The sequence below is a fragment of the Dendrobium catenatum genome, unplaced genomic scaffold (assembly GCF_001605985.2).
Source record: "Dendrobium catenatum unplaced genomic scaffold, ASM160598v2 fragScaff_scaffold_621, whole genome shotgun sequence".
In the NCBI taxonomy this organism is placed as follows: Eukaryota; Viridiplantae; Streptophyta; class Magnoliopsida; order Asparagales; family Orchidaceae; genus Dendrobium; species Dendrobium catenatum.
Window position 1 is genome coordinate 4,756,953 of NW_021319083.1, and position 21,233 is coordinate 4,778,185.

A 21,233-nucleotide genomic window follows, 5' to 3' on the forward strand; every position below is an offset into this window, starting at 1 on the left:
TTTTATTTATCAAGCTAATATTCAATCAATTGTTGCTCAAATACAACTGAAAATCTCTAATTATGAAAATAAAATTACAGAAATAAGATCAAATAATTTAAAATTAATTTTAATCATATATGAAACTAATTAATCATAAATAATTCATACTAATTTATTTTAAAAAAGACTAATAAATTTAGCTTTTTTCATAAAACTGAAATAAATCTTAACATTAAAAAAAAAACTAATTTCTTAAAATAATAATATGCCTAAAATCATTTCTAATGATTTCTAATCAATTTTTTTTAGGTTTATCTGTTTTTTTTCTTAATATAGATTGGGCTAATACATTTACTCTCTTAATCAGATCATTAGAAGGTCAATATTTTATGTGGCCTAACTCAGGACTTCTTAGGCATTGTTTGGAACAGCTTTCTTAATGCTTTCAAAAACAAGTTTTTTGTGCAAAATTTTTTAATTCAAGAAATTTACATATTAGAAAGTTGCTTTAAAAAACTATAAAAAGATTGTTCCAAACAAAATCTTGAAACATTTTTTTACTGTTTTCTAAAGTAGTTTTTAGTATTAAAAAATTAGTTAAAAAGGTAATAAAATTTTTGATTGCTAAAGCCCCTAACTTAAGAAAATTATACGGGCCGTGTCAAGACAAGTTTGGAGGTCAATCTTGACACGTCAGATCATCCAATATATTATTTCACATCATCCAATATATAATACATTAGATGCAGTGTATCTAAATTAACTTCCGATCGCATTCAAACACCGCACATAATAATCTATTCAATCTAGCTGATCAAAATGAGCCGCGTTTTAAAAAAAATTAAAGGTTTTTTTTTTTTTGTGACGAGGAAGCATTGTCCTTAGGCCAGTGAAAACCCCGGTCGACCTAGCATACAACCCACACCAATTTATACGGGTCAACACTTAAGGCTTTCACTGCTTGTGAAGGAATTCAAACCAGGAACTTAAACTTTGCTCAGCCGGTTCTTCACCACTCGGACAAGAAGCGGTGGGTAAGATTTTTTTTTTTTTTTGGGAAAAACGGGCCGAATTTTAAAAAGGATAATGTTTAAAACCTAATTAAGTAAAAGTGCCAAATCATTTGTCTTGTTTGTCAAGAGAGAGAAAAAGTTAATAGTCTAAATTTTAAATTTAAAAAATTAAATTCAAAAATTATTTTTTATTCAGAATATTATATTTTAAAAGTATTAGCGGATCAAAATGAGCCGCGTTTTAAAAAAATTAAAGGATTTTTTTTTTTATGACAAGGAAGCATTATCCTTAGGCCAGTGAAAATCCCGGTCGACCTAGCATGCAACCTACACAAATTTACACGGGCCAACACTTAAGGCTTTCACTGCTTGCCAAGAAATTCGAACCAAGGACCTAGACTTTGCTCAACCAGTTCTTCACCACCCAGACAAGAAGCGGGGGGTAAGATTTTTTTTTTTGGGTAATAAAAAAAAATTAAAGGTAGTACACTACAAAGGTACTATTCGGATGATGCATTAAAAATGGCCATTATCCTGAACCGAGGTGGGCCCCATTGACCGTATGCTATTAAAAGCCGAACCACCGAACCAGTTCGAACCGCGGTTCACAGTTCATCATCGATTCTTCTTCCGAATACTGTACCTCTCGGCCTTTCTGACCATTTCTATTTTCGTCCTGTACTCAAGCTCAGTGAGCATTCATGGATCTCGCGCTTCTCGTCGGAGTCCCCTCTCGACCACCGCCACCGATATGTTCTGAGCCCGGCTGCGGTCCCCAGTCTGACGATTTCGGGTTATGAGAACAATCTTCGGCACCGATCTCACCGCTCTGTTCGCTTCTGCTACTCGCTGAGTTGCGGTGGCTGGCGGAGGTGGAAAGAGTGATGGGGGAGGAGACTTCAGTAAACGGCGCGTCGGTGAAGGCGTCGGAATGCGAGGTTAAGCAGGACGATGGAGAGATCCATGAGGCGGAGTCGTCGCTGCGAGAGGGGCTTTCGCTGAACTACGAGGTTTTCTGCTTTTTTATTTTTTTTGTTTCTGTTTATCGGAATTCTGTTTAGGTTTTGTGTTTTTGGGGTGATTTGGTGTTCAATTCGGGCTGGAAGATGGTGGTGGAGTTGGAGATTGTTTCTTTCTCAGATTGCTTGCTGCTTTTGGTTGTAAGGTGACGGCGTCTGACTGCTTGATGTTTCTCTATCCTTTGATTTGGTTTCTAGGTATTGAAAGAATGAATGAATGTATTTTCCTTCTTGGTGATTTCTTAAGGAGGTTTAAATTGAGGATGCTGATGAGAAACGTGATTGGTTTCGATTGTACTTTTACTATTGATTGAGTTAGGATGAAAAAGTGTTTTAATAGAATCTAAGTAAGTGCTTGGTTGCTCAACCCTTCTCTGCATTGTGGGGATTTTGTTCCAGGAGGTTTGCTTAGGAAGTCCATAGCTCGAGTTTTTCAGGTTTAGTGCCGAAATATATTGTCCGGAGCAATATGTGGTCTCAATTTTTCCTCCATATCTACAACATATTTCGAGTGGTATTTGACTTGAGGGACATGTTGAGGGCTTTGTTTATCTTTGATACTTCATCCTCTACTGTTAGGTGTGTCTTAAGTTTGTATTGGTTAGGTGTGAAAATGATGGTTTTAAATAGGGCTGAAAACGAACCGAGCATTAAATAAGCTACTCTTGGCTCGCCTCAATTAAAGTTCGTTCGTAATCATTTAATTAATTAAGCAACCAAGCCTGAACATTTTTTTAATACTCGATACTTAAATAAAAAAAGCTTGAACAACTATGTGTTCGACTCATTTATGTTTATGTACTACATCATTTAAAGCTTGTGAAGAAGCTCGATTTCAGTTCGATACAGAGTTCATGAATAAGCTGGTTAAAAACTCAATTAATGTTTGATTATAAAATTGATGAACGTACCTAATATAAATATTTATATTTATTATAATTTAATGATATAATAATTATTAATTAATAAATTTTAAAATTAAATATTATACTATAAATTAATTAAAATAAGTTATAAATATCTATTAAATTGATATTATGTATAATTTAATTACAATTATTTTTATTTTATCATATTATTTAGTTATATGTGATAAAATAAAAGAGAGGCATGACGAAAGTGGAGAATTTTGTTTTTTGCTAGGAGACAAGCTAGGAGGTTGTTTATTTTCTTTTTTGTTTTGGTGGAGAAGTTATTACAGGTTTTTTTCTTTTCGTTCTACTAAATTCAAAAAAAATGATCATGTAGCCGACCCCACGTAGTTGGATAAAAGCTTGGTTTTATTGTTGTTGTTGTTATTGTTGTTATCCGTTCTACTAGTTTTGAATTCTTTTTTCATTGCCATTTTTATTTATATGTTTGTTCGTGAACTAGCGCGGTTGGTAGCTCAAAATAACTTGCTAGATTTTTTCATGAATAGGCTTGTTTGATTTTGATAGTTTGAAAACCCTTGCTCGTTATGTTCGCAAAAAAGCTCGTTTGGTAGCTTGAAAAAACTTGCTTGATATGTTTATGAAGGAGCTCATTTGGTGGTTCGAAAATACTCGCTAGATATGTTTACAAATAGACTCGATGTAATTATTTGTTAGTAGGCTTAGCAAGGCTCATATTTCAAGCTAATGAACATCTAGAAGTATAGATCTTTTATAGATTGATAAGATTTGTTTATTTAAAGCTCGATATGCATCAAACAAATTGAATATGAACCAAATATGAGCATCCATTAATTTAAAAGAACTAAGATTGAACAAGAACATAAAAGATCGAATTGAGCTTGAATCAAACTTAAACAAGCTGATATTAAATGAACTTAAATATGAACATACATATGCTCAGCGCAACTCTGTTCATTTGCAACCCTAGTTTTAAAAGGTCAATCATAAATAAAATTGAAAAAAATATAGGTTGGCGGAAAGTCAACTGTTAAATTTGTTAACCTTCTGATTGCTGGCTCCTTGTTCCTTGAAGATTTAACAAACAAACAAAAAAGAAAAAAAAAAATAAAAAAAAAAAGAACCACCTGAAGATTTCCATGGGCGAAGTGACTTAAAACATATGGCACTAACACCCATGTAAAAGGGAGTTTTTATCTATTTTCCTTCCTTATAGATTTAATGCTTTCCTTATGTTAAACTCATTTTTATGCTTTCCTTATGTATAAATGATGATAAATCAATTGATGATCTTCAGCAATTTGATATTTAGTTTTCAAAAGCGTTCAAAGTCTTAAATCTAGGGGATAAGTCCCTCCCTCGTGGACAAATTTTGCAAAAAAGTTGATTAACAATCAATAGGAAATTATCTTTACCCTTGCTAAAGCTGTGAAGTTTTTTTCTTTGGTCATAAATCTAATTGGTTATGAGCTTTTTAGAACTCATGTAAAAGGTCATTTCCCGCTAATGAATCAAGCTCCTTGCACTAACCGTGAAGTAGGAAACTTAGCCACTGCACATGAAATCTTAGACACTTTTGAAAAAATAATGTCCTTAAGTTGGTCTTTCCATAGGAGCTCTTGTTGCGGTTGAAACTGGTTATCGATACATTTAACAATAACCATGTCAATTGCAAAGAGTGTTAAAATATAATTATAGGATATCAAATATTTCTAGCACAAAACATCTAAACCATGTTTTGTTTCCTAGGAAATCTTTACATCTTTAGCATTGTTTGCTATGGAATATATGTCATAGAAAGAGTTGTAAAGAATATTAAGGAGATTATATCTATATCGGTTGTCTAAATCATTAAAAAATTTGTAGAGAGAGAAATTGATGTTAGGTTTGTTTATATGTCAAGGGTTTTACGAGAGCAGAGGTGGGGATATTCTATTGGAATATGGTTCTTTTTTGACTGATTGTAAATCAAAAGTGATTGAATAGAACCTAATCTAGCATTGCCACCTTTTAAAGAATACTCCAAAAATTACTTGATGGCAATAGTATAATGAACCATGAAACTTACATCAGTGGTAAGAAAATGATTTATTATGCACAATCTCATTAAAAGAATAAACGTATAAGTCAATTATTTTGAGCTGTAGTGAAGGAAGTAGGAAATTCAATTTTTTTTATTTTGAGCTATGTTTAACCATGAAAGAGGGGATTCTAGGTTTCAAGGCACCATGATTATTAGGAAAAATAAACTAAATCAAAATTAAAATAAACTTTTTAAATTGTGGAATGACTAAGATCTGCTCAAGAACAGAAGCTGTTTCAAATCTATTTAATTCTCCTCAGCACTAAGATTGTTAGAATTAATTGGTATTCCATATACATGGTAAAAACATGATAGTTTTTGTAACTTGTTGGCAATAGCATAATTACCATACTTAAATCGTTGTTAAGAAAATAATTTATTATGAGCAATTATACTAAAAGCAATTGACAAGTAAATTAATTATTTTGAGCTTTATTTTTCTTCTTTGTCCTTTGTGATTGATTTTTTTTAATTTGGAATAATGTACGTACGATATGAATTTCTGAACTGTTAATGGCCTATGAACTTGTCTATTAAGTATGAACAATGAACAATGCTTATGAAACATGCATTGCATCATATATGCACTATATTTGAAACCAGGCATATTCTAATTACTAATTCTTTATTTGCAAGTCACCACTTAATTGCATCATGAGCAGAACTTGGTCCTATTTATGCTCCTTGAATTTTTCAGTTCCATTTAGCTTATTTTGTAATGTTCATTTTCCAAGTAAACATGAAGTATAAAGTTGTAGACTTTGTTGGGTGAGAAAAGTGTGCGTAGCTTTTCAAGGCTCAAACGGAACCTCTGAAGATTGACTTGACTTTAAGAGAGTAGCTTAGCTCACCTAGCCGTTCAAGCTTTTTGCTGTATTGATTACAATGTGTGATTCTAGCGTATTGAATAATTTATTCTATGGTATTCATAAATCACCATGATACTCTTTTTTTCTTCAACCAAAGTTGTTTTGGACATTTTTTCTTTACTTCATCCACAATGTTTGTTCTTCACATGCTGCAGGAAGCAAGAGCCCTCCTTGGTAGGCTTGAATATCACAGAGGCAATATTGAAGCTGCTTTGAGGGTTTTTGATGGTATTGACCTCCAAGCTGCCATCCATCGCCTACAATCTTCACTTTCTGATAAACTTTCTCCAAGGAAAAGCCGTCATCGTGGTGAATTACAGCATTCAGCATCACAACATGCCGCTAGGCTTGTTCTTGAAGCCATATATTTGAAGGCAAGATCTCTTCAGAAGCTTGGCAGGGCTTCTGGTAAGGACTGCTTGTTGTCCTCGTGTGATTTAGGTTGCGTTCATCCTATTAATATCATGATATTTGGAGCACTTATTAATGCTGATTATGACTCTCGCCAAATCATGGTTCCCTTCTTTTGTTTTAATTGAAAGGAAAGCATCGTTTCTTCATTTTGTGCCATTGCAGAGGCTGCTATAGAATGCAAAAGTGTCCTTGATGCTGCAGAGAAGATGTTCCGTCATGGCATACCGGATGTGTTGGTTGAGAATAAATTACAAGAAACAGTTCGTAAGGCTGTGGAGTTACTTCCAGAACTCTGGAAGCAAGCTGGACAGTATCAGGAAGCTTTGGCTTCATATAGACGTGCTCTTCTTGGTCACTGGAATCTTGAAGATGAATGCCGTGTGGGTATACAGAAAAGATTTGCAGTCCTCCTGCTATATGGTGGTGTAGAGGCTGGTCCCCCATGTTTGGCTGCTCAAACGGATGGTTCATTTGTTCCAAAAAACAACTTGGAGGAGGCCATCTTGCTCTTAATGATTTTGTTGAAGAAATGGTATCTTGGTCAGATTCAGTGGGATCCATCATTGATGGATCATTTTACATTTGCCTTATCCCAATGCAGTCAGACTAATATTTTGTCAAGACACATTGAAGAGGTCTTACCTGGAATGTATCCCAGACGTGATAGGTGGTATACCTTATCTCTTTGCCTCTGCGGAGCAGGACATGATGAAGAGGCTTTAAATTTACTAAGGAAAGTTCTGCATAAGCATGAAAATCCGGGTGATTTGAGGGCATTGCTATTAGCAGCTAAGATCTGTAGCAAGGATTGTCTCCTAGCTTCTGAAGGAATCTATTATTCCCAAAATGTCATCGCCAATGGCCAAAGGGCAGAGAAGCATCTTAGTAGTTTGGGCCTTCAATTTTTGGGCATTTGCATGGGAATGAAAGCTAAGTCTGCGCTGTCTGCCCAAGAAAGGTGTCGCCTGCAAGCTGAAGCAATAAGTTCTCTGGAGGCCGCGGTGATTCTAGATCAGCATAATTCGGAGTTGATATTTGACTTGGGCCTTCAATATGCTGAAGAATGCAATACAAATGCTGCAATTCGATGTGCAAAAACTTTTATTGATGCAACTGGTGGAGCAATGCTGAAGGGTTGGAGGTTACTCTCTTTGCTCCTTTCTGCCCAGCAAAGATACCTGGAGGCCGAAGTTGTTACGGATGCTGCTTTGGATGAGACATCGAAGTGGGAACAAGGGCCGTTACTTAGAATTAAAGCAAAAATAAAGGTTGCTGAATCTTTACCTATGGATGCAGTTGACACATACTGTTTCCTGCTTGCTCTTGTTCAGGCCCAAAGGAAGTCTTTTAGTTCTTTCAAGAGCAGTACACAGGTTTCCTTCCTTTTCTCTGTATGAGGTTTTTGAAATGAATTATGTATTTTCCATGTCACTTTGTAGCAATAAGCAGACGATCATTTTCTCAGGCAACAAACCTCCTTGCCAGGACTTAATCTTCACCCAAACATAAACCATAATACTGATTCTGTTGGGTTTGTCCAATTGGGTTGAGTTTTTAAGTAATTATGATTGGAGCTTGTGCAAATTTCTCAATACTCTTATATCAGTAACTTTAAGGCAAATCCAACTATATCTTAACCTAAACACTATTTAATTTCCACCAAACTTGTTTGGCACAATTCTCCTTTTTTTTTGTTTGTATGATTCCATGAAGGCATTCTAATTTCCGCCACCATCTCTGTTTATCAGGATACTTAAGAAGTGTTAGTTCTTAGATGCTAATCAAGCTCCCTGGACGATACAACTTTAAGACTTCTCAGTGGTAGATTAAGTCTACCATATCGATTTGGGGCGATGGAAACATGGAATTTTGATCCATTTGATCACCATTCCTCATATTCAATATGAATGCTGACAACTTTTTCAGAATATAGTTGACATCGTTGATTGAGAGTGCTCTCCACTTATAAGTTGGGATATAATTAACTAAGGGGGCTTACGATCATGGGGAATCATGATACCTATAATCAAAATAAACCTTGGTTGGTTTTGTTGATTGGCGAAGGGAATTCTGTTAGACATCTCTCAATTTGCTTTTGAAATCCTATGTTGCTCCTCCTAATACTCTAGAAGAGTGGAGAAAACTATGATAAGAGCAAAAAAAAAGCTACAATAAGAGCGTAGAAAACTACAATAAGAGCATGTAAGCCTTAACGTGTGAAACGTCCCCAAGTCAGGCCAAGGGAAATGATGCAGAATCCTTCCATTCCACTAATTGCTACAATCCTATAGGATTGCTATGGTCGCCATATTCCTTTTAAACGTTGATTTTCTATCTTCAGATCTTCTTGATTATGCTGATTGCCGAAAGTATTGAAATCATCTTTGATCACTATTGTGCCGGAGAGAATTCGCTAACAATTACTACCTCTTGCTTTTCCTTATATAGATGCATACATATGAAAAACATGAAACATAAAGTTGATTCCTACTATCTAAATGCTGGGAGAATCAGAACTAGTGAAATTCGGGTGGATTTTAGAGGATTATGAGGAATGTTTATTTTGGATTTTTCTTGGGCTATAAATAGGACTCCCGGGGTATGAAAAAGTAAATGAACATTGAGCACTGAAATAAAATTAAAGTTTTTCTCAATTCTTGTGTGCTCCTTGGTTTGATATGTATGCTTTGTGGGTCTTGATGACTAATTACGAGGGTGAGTCTCCTTTTATTGGTGTGAGGCCAAGATATTCTCTTGGGTGATTTCTATTCATATTGTTGCTATAAATTTATTTAGTGGCTATTGTGTACCTAATTGAAGTTTAATCAGGTGTGATTTGTGTTGGTTTTGTTTTCATATTGTGAATGTTGATTGCTGTTGATATTTTATATTTGTTCATTTTTGTTGTTATGAAATTTCAGCTTTTGTTGACTATCAAACTATTGTTTGTAATGAAGTATTTTTGTTGTTTTTATATTAGAAGTTACTATTTTTTATGAGGATAAGAGTTGTTAGTTTGCAGATTGTGGTTCTTTGTGTGTGTCTTTTGTGTATCTCATCTTAAGTTATATTCGGAAACCTTCTTAACCATCCTACATCAAGAAATCTTTGGGACATCTCTCAATTTGTCTTTGAAATCTTGCACTGCTCCTCCTGTAACTCCAAGAGAGCAGACAAAAAAACCCTAAGGTAAGAGCTTATGAGCCCTTTTGAGCCAACAAATCAAAGTCCCAAAAAAGTGCAAAACTTCCCCAACTAAGCTATGCATAATTATGCCCAATATCTATGTCTCAAATAGTGAACAAAAGATGCAGGCATAGTTGCATGGTTCATTGTGTAATTACATGGCCTCATTTTGTCATAAACAAATTGATTCATACATTATTAAGTGGGTCCCAACATAATTATGTGACCGCATATAGAGAGTTTTTTTTTTTTTTTTCTCCTTGTATGATTGTATGCTCCCAAATAGAAAGCTTTCTCTATGTATAATTATGCACCCCAACTTATAATTATGTATACACTTGAATGTTAAAATGACCTGATCAACACTAAGTCTAATATAATTTTCCAAGTAAAATGCGGACCAATTACGGAGCAACACTTGGCATTAAAATAACATGAATTGTCAAATCCAATATTTTGTTGATTTCTCATTGGTCCTTGTTACACCCACATGACAAGCTCAAATTGTGTCATGTCTTCATGTGTGATCCACCGTGTTATGTAAGCATGATACATTAGCATTCCTAATTAACAAGTAGACCCTTGGCCATGACATTCTTGGTGGAGTTCACCCCTCACTTATCAAATGATTGCACTCTCAAAGAAGACACAGGGTATCCTAAGATATTCTAACCCAATCTGAGCTGCCGTAGTAAAAACTATCAATTGTTAGAGTCCGTTTCATAGCTACATCAATAATTCACTGAGATTCTAAAGCCCTCATCTGCAATTAAAATGACATTAACACGCCATAAGAAAGTCATTCGGGTATCCACACTTGGTTCCTAAAGAAAACAATTCAATCCCTTTGTCAGTGATTTAAAAGATGAATCTTCACCTAAGGGATATAAAACAAATGAAAATACAAAAAAAAAAAAAAAAAAAAAAAAAAAAAAAAAAAAAAAAAAAAAAAAAAAAAAAACAAATGACTATTCTATGCTTTGAGTAGTCACCCCTCTACCCAGAGCCAAATCTTGCCAAGTGCGTTAAAATAAAAAAAGACTAATCTTCGCAAAATTGTTGATGCCTTAATATTATGACTCAGTCTGCCATGCTTGCAACCTTCAAGCCAATAAAGATCGTCAGTTTTCTTTAAATCCAATATTTACTCCTGACTTGAACGGACAAGTCCCTAATAATCTATGCCTCCAAGCCTCTTAGCTATATGTACATCCAATAGGGGAGACAAACCACCCTCTTTTAGCCAAGGTTCACCACAAAATTGTCCTTTCTATTTTTTCAACTTTAATCTATGGTAAGCCATTAGACGAGGGAACCATGGTTTTAAAAATACTCAGGCAGGTAGAAGACCCAAAAAAAGTATGCATTTCTTCCAACTATTGCAAACAAGGTTCAACAATAGATCTCAAATGATGGAATGAATCTTGACAAGGTTAACTACCACTACGTCAAATCCAAATCTCCTATAAACATTTGAGCAATAATTTAAATCAAAATATATGAAACCATTATCCAAAAAAAGTATTTCAAAACATCCTTATTCAATAATTCTTTCTGACAATTAGAAGGAACAGTTAGTCATAGGAGGTTTTGCCTACATAAAGTCCTCATTAAGGTTAAAATCTTTGGGTGGTGCTCATTCACTTATTAATTGACCTCTGAAGGTATGCCTTTCTGCTTTAGAGTTGAGTAGCTCTTTCAAAGCTCTCAATCACCAAGTAATGGAGTTTCTTAACCAATGAAAAATGCATCGTGTCTTGAGAAACTTGAAGTTCGGAATTTGTGCATGTCTTTTTTTTCTGCCCAAATTCAGAACCTCTATGTAATTTTCGTCTGGATTTTGAACATTATTGGGACCACAATGATGCGGGTTAGAATTTTGTTGTTCCACTTTTCTTCTGGAATTCTTATCCACTTCAAATGTTTATATTAAACATTTGCCTTTGTTATCATAACCAGCATGAAGATTGCTATCTATACTTTCCTTTGCTGATGGTGGCCGGTGTACTGAAATTTCCCTAATATTGTACTCAAGTGATGTTCAATCCATTTTTTGATGTGATCTTCAATTTACGCTAAAGAATGTTGTGAAAGTTACCAGTCATATCCTTGTTTTTCTCTATTGGAGTTTTTGTAGCCTTTGTTATTTCTGTAGTACAAAGCAATTATTCTCCCGTTAACCCACACTTTGGTTTTGAAAGCCTTGCTTATATTGAATCCTAAAATGTTGTTATCGCTCATCTTCTTCTTTTTTTTTTAAATCCAGATTGAGTATGTCAACGAATTTGAAGTCTGGCAAGATCTTGCATGTCTCTATTCAAGCCTTTCACTATGGAAAGATGTTGAGGCTTGCTTGGCGAAAGCTATGGCATTGAAACCCTATTCAGCTTCTACGTTGCATTCAAAAGGTAACAGTGAAGTTCTTTGTCCATCAATACGATTTTCTGTAGCTCTTTCCGAACCTCCTATTTTTTAAGAAGCATTCTGTTAATAATTACGTTTCTGTCATTTGGCTTCAAATCTTCCGTTTTGTGGCACTTGATTCAAAACATTGGTTTACGAGGAAAATGAAGATATGCATTGGCGTTGTTTAGGTTGTTTGCTGATATGATGGTACTTATTTATCTTTTTATGGGCTATAAGTCATTGGAATTTGCTTTCTTTCTTCTAGCTTTTTGTTGCTGTTTAGTCGTGGAAATCGGCTTTGTCATTTGACTGTTGTTATTCACTTCGAATTATTTAATTTATTCAGATTTAGGTATGTCCGTTGAAAGTGTTATTCATTAGTTACAGCTTCTTTTATGCTTAAAAAGATTCTTTGTGCCCTTGCCTTGTGCAATTGATAAGGAAACCAGCCGTGTGCCACATGGCCCGTCAAGTTAGAAAACTCATCCTCTCATTTACTGGCTTTATTTGGTACATCTATGCTGTATCTATGCTTTTTTCATCCGGTATGAAATAAAATTACTTTAGTCTTACCTAGTTGGACAAGCTACTTTATACGTGGTCCATGCGCTCAAAAAAGTCGTAGAGGGTGCCCATCTGAGCTGGGGACCTTAAAACTATGTTATCAAATTAATGCAAAATAAACATATAAATATTGAAAGCAAACTAAGAATATAATCACTTATTATTGTGGTTCATGAAAATAAATATTAAATTCAGATATACTAAATCAATAATATATATGCAAAGGAAATTTATTGCATCAATTTTAGATCAAAGAATACTGATAATAACCGTTTACATGTGGTGTCATTTTATAGCAAAATCACCGGTTAGATGACACATGTTATGTTGTTATTGACGGGTGATTATTTGAGAATGAATCTTAGTGGTATTCTCTATAATAAATTGATTATTTATGAGCTAAAGTTGTTCTTAAATTTATTATCCTCAACATATAGTTGAAGATGGTAGATGGATTTTGCTTTAAGTTATAGTAGATTTCAATTGAACATTTTACATTTTGATAGATAATAAATTTTGAATTTTTATTAGAATTTGCACCCTGAGTGATTAACATTAAAATTTGGGGTATTTTGAAAATCATATAATCTCCTCTGGTTGATATTCACTTTTAAAGTGACCACCATTGTGGATTTTGTGCCTTTTCATTTTGTTATTTGAATTTTGTCAATTCTGTCTATTTGTTGTTATGGGATATATTCAATTTGAGTTTATTTGGCATTTTGATAGCAGAGTCTTTTCCAATTGAGATTTACTTTCAATATGGTCATCATCAAACAGTTTAAGTTTTTTTTTTTTTTAAATATTTGAATCTTGTCAGCTCTTCCCGCTTATAGCAGAGATTTGATTTCATGAAGCATTTTGATAAAATAGTCTCCTTAAGTTGGGATTCATTTTCAACACGGTTATAATTGAAAATTTTAAGATTTTTTTATTTTGATATTTGAACCTTATCAACTCCACCCATTTATTGGCGTATGATCAGGTTCAATTTGAGTTTATATAACTTTTTTATAAGAGAATCCCCTTAAGTTGAGATTCACTTTCAATACGGCTATTATTGGGAGGATTTGACCCTTTTATTTTTTGAATTTGAGCAATCAAATATGCTTGCCTGCCAACAAAGGATCGAGTTTAATTGTTTATTTTGTAAATTGTTTTATGAATGTTAATTAAAGAGTTTGTATTTTTATAATGAATTTTCTTAAAAAAAAATATTAAAAGCCCAATGTGAATGTAAAACAAAATGTCTTCATGGATTTAATAGTTGTGTATTATTTATTAATTCAAATCTAATCAATTATAGTCATTTCAAAGAGGAGGATGATAGGAAGTGGATACAACTTCCTCGAAATTATTGAACAACAATAAGAGATTAGTAAGAGCACACTAAAACCTTTTTTTATTGCAAGATATATAAAAGAAAACAACAATGTACAATTGGATCTTCAATTGGAGAGGATGATCCAGCTCTCCCAAATCCCTAGCCAGCGGCTAGAGCCCTCACAACCTAAGAAATTCTAATTTCAGCAAAGTCAAAATATTCTCCTGAAATCACCCTATTGTTAGCCTTAAATAGGCTCCCATAATTCCCTCCCAAATCAGCCCTCTTTTCCTAAAAAATCCCCTCTCAGATTTGAATTCAAATTAGATTTATTTCTCTAATTAATTCCCCCCCCCAATTAAAATTAAAGTTTTCCTAAGCAATCCCTCGTTAATTCTTCATCATTTTCCCTAAATAATTTCATCTTAGATTTTGAATTTAAATTAAATCTCTTGCTTAAAGTTTTCCTAAACATTCCTAAATAATTCCCCTTTGATTAATAACATTCTTAAACAACTTTCTCTTGATTAGGAAACTTCATGATTCCCTCCCAATCAAATCGGCCGGTCCATCAATATTCCCCTCCCAAAGTGCCACCTTATCCTCCAGGTGGAATCATAGGTGGAATGATGGAAACTGATGCTGAAGCACTTGACTAATAGCACTGGACTGAAACTGGGTCGAATGATTCCTTCCTCCAGCATTTTTCTAATCAATCTCTCGATCTCATCCTTCTGGATTTTGGGATGACGGTACAGACGAACACTGATAGGCGAGACTCCTTCCTTCAAGATGATCGCATGCTCGCATTCCTACGGATGATGCAACCCCGAACTAGTTGGAACACCTCTCGATATTGCTATAGAAGTGGCTGAACCATGTTTGGTGCTTTTATCTTCTCCTCATCTTCTTCTCCTTCCCAACTTTTCAACTCCACCAAAAATCCTACTCCTTCACCCTTTCCCCTCCTTGGAAGTGGTTCCAAAGATGACATCTCCCCTTCTTCCCCCAAAACTTCTACCTCCTGATCCTCCCTCATTGTACATATATTAGGGTTTCCCCCACTTTCTAGTTCAATCAACGGTGCTCTCGCTTCCGATGTTGTCGGTTGGGTGTGAAGCTCCAATAGTTTCCTCATAATTTCTTCTAAGTTGTAAAACTTTTCATCCATTGATGTCATTCTATTCTCAAATGTCAATTTGAGTTGGTCAACTTTTCCATTAAGATGCTCTTCCAAGACATCAACTTTTTTTTGCCACTATAGGTCCCAAAAAAGTGATATGATATCAATTTGATAAGAAATGGATACAATTGTCTCGAAATCAGTGAACGAATATAAGAAATTAAGAAGAGCACATCAAAACCTTTTTTTATTGCAAGATATATAAAAGAAAACAACATGGTACAGTTGGATCTTCAATTGGAGAGGAGGATCCGACTCCCAAATCTCTAGCCGGCAGCTAAAACCCTCATAACCTAAGAAATTCTAATTTCATCAAACTCAAAATATCCTCCTGAAATCACCCTATTGTTAGCCTTAAATAGGCTCCCATAATTTCCTCCCAAATCTGCCCCTTTATCTAAATAATTCCCTCTCAGATTTGAATACAAATTAGATTTCTTTCCCTAATTAATTCCCTCCCAATTGAAATTAAAATTTCCTAAACAATCATCCTGAATTCCCCATCCTTTTTCCTAAATAATTCCCTCTTAGATTTTGAATTCAAATTAAATATCTTGCTTAAATAATTCCCTCCAAATTATAATTTAAACATTCCTAAATAATTTCCCTTTGATTAATAACTTTCTAAACAGCTCTGTCTTGATTAGAAAACTTCATGATTCCCTCCTAATCAAATCGGTCGATCCATCAAAGGATTGGACTTGAAATTTGATTTCCTGTTTATTTTGACCGGCGCAATATTCTTGGACCTTGTATTTAGGACTTTGATGCAACATTTGGAGCACATATGGGTATTTTATTTGAAAAGATGATTTTAGTTTAACTCGCTTTAACTCCGTACAATATTCTTATACTTCGTATTTGCACATTAGCATATTTGTCAAAGCACATGCGAGAATTTGAATCTCTCGGAGACGTGAACGCTTTTTGATGTGTTTGTACAGTATACATTCGCTTTTCAGAGCACTTGCACTATGTGTTTGCTTGCTTTCAATATATTGGCATACTTTTTTGTGCTTTTTAGTGCACTCACGCAATGCACTTACACATATTTTGGTGTATTTGTATAGTGTATTTGTATGCTTTCAATGTAGTTTTGATGCAGCTGCATGCTTTCGAAACAACCATGCACTTTTTAGTGTTGTTAAATGCTTCTCAAGGCTGTTGCAAACTTCTAGAGATGGTAGGATGCTTTTGAAGCAGTGGCACGCTTCTCAAGATTGTGGTACACTTATTAAAATGGTGGCATGTGATAGGAACCCCTTGGATTTCCAAGTGTCTCTCACCAAAAACAAAAAGATCCAAGATGAAAACTGCTGTCCACAACAGTAAAACAACCAAAAACAGTAGAAAAATAGGGAGAAATTCTTGGAAAACAATAGAAACGATTGTATTCCACTAGTAGACAAACAAAACCAAAGCAAGATACAATGTTCTTCAATTCGAGAGGAAGAACAACTCTCCAACAATCTCCGGCAACGCCAAGAGCCCAAGCAAGAAACCCTAGAACACCAAACTCTTTTCAAAAACAAGATGATACCCTAATTCCCCTCATAACTCCCTATTAAAACAATCTAATACAAAATAAAAGCAAAAGGACTTCTCTACCCTTCCTTCTCCCTCCAAAAACACTTAAACCATGTTTGAATTTCAAGTGGACCCCACCCCAGCCCCCCTTGAAACTTCCGCCTAATCCCTGCCCCGTCTCCGCCTGGAGAAAACCCGGACCGGCTGGGCCGGTCCAGGTTGAGCCGGTCCATGCTGGACCGGCATAACAACATGCTTCTCAGGGCGCCACACTTGAATTTATAAGTTGCATTTCGATGCGTTCAAATTTCTAAAATATTTAAATTTGATTATATTTCACCAACATTTATCATCGAAATACGAGCAAGGCTTTGTTTTTAAAATTTTATAAGTAGTCACCTTCCGCCTTATGATCGCTTACGTGTCTGTATTCAAATCTAGTGGCATTAAAGGCGAATTGGAATCTTTTTATGTTTTTCATCTTTGTAAAAATTTCTATTTTATATAGTTATCACTCGTAAGCGAGAACTCCCCTGAATGTGTTCAATATTTTTTTGGGTGTTTCATTTTTCTTTTTCGGCATACATTTAAATTTTTGTTTTATTGCATTTTACTTAAGTAGGTCATTTTAGTTCATTGAATTAAATGATGTTTAGAAAAGATTTCAACAACATTCTAGAGGCTCACTTGTGTAGGGGGAGTGCTAGATCTACCCACCACACTTATAAGAAGCGAGATGGTCGATATCATACGACACTGTGGCCGGGATCTTCTTCCCAATGCACTTAAAAAAGCACCCGGTGTTTTCTTCACTTGCATGAGCAAAAAAATAAATTTCCTCTTTGCATTAGAAAAATGCACACAATTGTTTAGTTTCACAAATTTATCCGCTACATTGGAACAATGCGCACAGATATTTAATTTTGTGATTTTGGAGTTATAACTTTGCGCTAAGCATTGTAACAACACGTAGGGTACTTAATTTTGAGATTTTGGAATTATACCTTTGCACAAAGCGAGTGACAACAACAAGATTGTGATTTGAAAACTTTTTTTTTTTTTAATCTATCTTTTTTTATTATTCTCTTTTTTCTGATTTTTTTCTTTTTCTTTTTCTTTTTAGAGAGAAAAATGAGAGATGTAGAGGAAGAGTGTTAGAGAGAGAAAGTGAGAGAAATTCTCTCTATTTAGAGAGAGAAGTGACGAGATAGTAAACTTAGAGAGAGAAATAGGAGACAAAGTGAGCGATGGAGGAGACGTAAAGGGAGTGATAGAGAGAGGGGGAGAAAGAGATTTATAGAGAAGAGAAAGAGAGATTTGAGAGAGGCTGGTTGGTGGTTTTTTGCGTAGCTAAGGTTGTCAATGGTAGAGGAGGAGAAGGGTTGGTTAGAGGTCGAGTAGGGGACGATTACTAAGGTGAGGGATGGTTGCTAGGGTGGAAGGCCAGTGGCTAGAGATGAGGCTGGGTTGCGAGCCTAAGGGGTTGCGCAAGAGAAAGAAGACTATTGGGGCTTGTTGATGTTGGCTAAGGCAATTGAAGGGAGGCGGACATGCAAGTCTCATCGGTGGTATGAGATTCAGCTAGGTAAGTGGGAGCTATAGTGAAGAGGTGGCCTTTGTGCAGCAATGAGAAGAGGAGAAGGTTTGTTGAAGGTTTCGGATGCGATGAAGGAGAAGGATTCTTGCAGCTTGGGGTACAAAGAATAGGTAGGAATGGGCGCTCGATTTCAAGTGCACACACAAAAGGTGCTTCTTTGATAAATTTGACGTCCTAATTGTATCAGAGCAGGTTTTATTAAGAGGAAACATTCGGGCAAGGTCACATAATGTCGAGGCGTTTCGAGCTTGCTAAGCACTTTAGCATTTTAGCTAGCAAGAGAGGAAACAAAAAATGTCTTGCGTCTCACTCAGTAACCTTAAGAGTATGATCTAAATCTTTGAAATCTTAGAATATTTTTCAAGAGCTTGCCGAAGTCTACTGTGGCCTCTATCATTTTAGACTACCAAAGAAGCTTTGAACAAGTTGCAAATCATTCTTTATATAAACTCTTCACTGAACTGTCTCAACTTCGTGGAAAGGTTGATGTTTCATCAGCTTAAAGATCAAGTTAGATCAACCCAGGTTTTGCCATCTCCTTTTGGTTGAGGAGAGCCTAGAAAAGGAGGCTCATTAGCATTCCTAGCAATTGAAATAAATTCAAGCTTCATACGGGACGGCTTTTTTGTTGCTTTTAAAGCAGCTTTTTAGTTAAAAAATTAAAAAAATTTTACTAAAAAGCTGCTTTAAGAAGCAACAAAAAAGTCATCCTAAATGAAGCCTCGGTTATACCTATGACACTCTTCTTGTCCTGGCAAAACCCTCACCATCCCAATTGTTTTGCATAAACGAAAAGCTAATGTAATTAACGTTAGAAACTTCAGGAATAAGTAAGATAATCATCTTATAACTTCTTATTTGAAATATGCAGGTTCCATGCAAGAAGCTCGGTCAGAGACTCAAGCAGCACTGTCATCTTACAGCAGTGCTCTCTTTCTGGATCCTGATCATGTGGCTAGTAAGGTGTCTCTTGGTGCTCTTCTATGGCGGAGCGGATCGAAGCCATTAGCCATAGCCAGAAGCTTTCTATCGGATGCTCTCCGGCTTGAACCGGCAAATCGGCAAGCCTGGTATTATTTGGGAATGGTGCACAAAGAAGATGGAAGGTACGCAGATGCTGCTGATTGCTTCTTGGCAGCTTCCATGCTTGAGGAGTCTGAACCTGTAGAGTGTTTATGAGTTGATCTCATTTTAAGATTTGATTGTTCTGAGTTTCAAATGATGTATAGATTTTAGGTGGAGAGCTTTTCTTTTTTTCTTTTTTTTTTCTTCTTTTTTTTAGTGTGATATTCACTTTCTCCTTGTAATTTATTTGCTGCTTCTTCTACACAGTTTTATATTTTTTTTATTTACAGGAGATGATCTGGACCTGCTGCAGAATATGCTTGCATTTGTTGATCTGATTTTTACTTAAAGGTTAAACTAAACGAAACCTGAGTCTTAAGTAATAGTGATGAGAGAATCTCTTTTTTAAACAAAATGAATGACAGGCTTTTGTCTGGGTGAAATAACCAATAGAAGAGTTTCAAATCTGCAGGGCAGTGAACAAAGCCAAGTTTGCCAAGGAATTCAGTCTCTTGCAATCAGCAGTTCTATCTCAGTGGTAAAAACCCTTGCAGCTGTTTCCAGGCTGAGGAAAGAACCTTTTATTTGTGGCAGTTGCTAAATGGGTAATATCTCTCATTTGGGAGAAATTATTATGTGCAGAGTCCGGGCAGCAGAACCGTTCTGATCCTGTGAGAGTACGGAATAAATACACAGCAAAAAATAAAATTATATATTTGTTGTGTATTTACTGTGTATTCTCACATAATCCGAATATTTGGACTCCGCATGTAATAATCCCTATCTCATTTGGATCGTGTGAAAGTTGACTTCAACATCACCAGCCTTTTCAACAGAAATGACACTGAGGCACATCTTGAACTAACATGAATAAAATTAACTGCTGCAAACCATTGATTAAGGTTACTAGTCAAGGAAGGAGAAAGATTTGTATTCCTGTTTGTTAATAACAACGAGAGAGCAAGAAACTTATTAATAAGTGTATAAGTTTTAAATATTTTGGGCCTATTCTTCGAAGTGACGGTGAAATAGATGAGGATATTATTAGTAGAAGTTAAGTTGGATGACTGGAGTGGAGGAATATCTTGGGCTTGTTGTGTGATAGAAAATCATCCCTCAAATTTAAAGGAAAATTTTGTAAGATGATAGTGAGGCTTGTAATGTTTTATGGTGCAGAATGTTGGCCATTAAAAGAGAAGCATAAAATTAAGATAAGTGTTGTAGAGATGAGGATGCTAATGTGGAGGAGTGGCTTCACTCTTATAGACAAAATGTGAAACGAGTATATACATGCAAAGGTTGTAGTAGCTCCATTTAGTAGATAAGATTAGAGAGAGTCGTCTTAAACGAGCTAGTTACATTAAACGTCGACCTTCTGATGACCATGTTAGGAGAATAGATGTATTAGATTTAACTTATATTAAGAATGGTAGAGGTAGACCTAAAAAGATTTAGCTAGAAAATATTAGAAAAGACTTTTCTTTATTAGATTTAAATGAGTATGTGACTCTTAACATAACACGATGGAGAAAAAAGATTCATATAACCAATCCCACATAGTGGGATAAGGACTTGATGTTGTTGTTGTTTGAATAGTCAATGCTCATGCTAAGTATCTTGATGAGATCAAACTCGGCAATATCAAAATCATCTTGATATGAGTTGGACTTAACCTAAATCAATGACTCGTAAGTATAATTGGAATTTCACCATGACCATTTGAACAATCAAATGATCTCAGAGTTTTGAGTGCTTGTGATCAAAATGGGTATTTCAACAAGATGAATCTAAGCCCAACATCACTCAATCCTAGTATCATTAAGATACTAAGATTCTAAGAAATATTATATGGTTAGAAGGGATCAATTGGTCTATGTACGTGACTATAATGCTCCATAAAAAATATATAAATATGACATACTTCTACACAATCAATGAGACCCGAAGGAACCCTAAGATGGATTCTAGAAAAGGGCATCTAGAGCTTTGTTAGCACCCGACAAAATAAATGCCTATCGTTGACACTAATGTCGACATCCATAGTTTTCAACATGTTTAATGCTTGTCATTAATACTAACACTAACAACTATTTTTATCACCAACGTCG

The 21,233-nt window shown here is 35.1% G+C and overlaps 1 protein-coding gene across 2 annotated transcripts; it reads left to right on the forward strand.

Annotated features, from left to right (window-relative positions):
* Positions 1 to 1,601: 1,601 nt before the first annotated feature.
* LOC110102766 (protein NPG1) lies at positions 1,602 to 19,743 on the forward strand. Of its 2 annotated transcripts, XM_028695109.1 has the most exons (7): positions 1,602 to 2,005; positions 6,015 to 6,267; positions 6,436 to 7,646; positions 11,726 to 11,867; positions 18,932 to 19,166; positions 19,416 to 19,476; positions 19,598 to 19,743. In XM_028695109.1, exons 1-6 carry the CDS (start codon positions 1,880 to 1,882, stop codon positions 19,420 to 19,422), a joined length of 1,974 nt encoding a protein of 657 aa, XP_028550942.1. In that variant the 5' UTR covers positions 1,602 to 1,879; the 3' UTR covers positions 19,423 to 19,476; positions 19,598 to 19,743. The 2 variants fall into 2 exon arrangements, with proteins under 2 accessions (XP_028550942.1, XP_020686897.1); XM_020831238.2 differs by lacking the exons at positions 19,416 to 19,476; positions 19,598 to 19,743 and having other exon boundaries at positions 18,932 to 19,408.
* Positions 19,744 to 21,233: the final 1,490 nt, after the last annotated feature.

Coding starts and splice junctions, on each gene's coding strand:
- LOC110102766 (XM_020831238.2), top strand. CDS start 1,880: ATGGGGGAGGAGACTTCAGTAAACGGCGCGTCGGTGAAGGCGTCGGAA. Junction 2,006..6,014: donor GGCTTTCGCTGAACTACGAG/GTTTTCTGCTTT, acceptor CACATGCTGCAG/GAAGCAAGAGCCCTCCTTGG. Junction 7,647..11,725: donor CTTTCAAGAGCAGTACACAG/GTTTCCTTCCTT, acceptor TTTTAAATCCAG/ATTGAGTATGTCAACGAATT.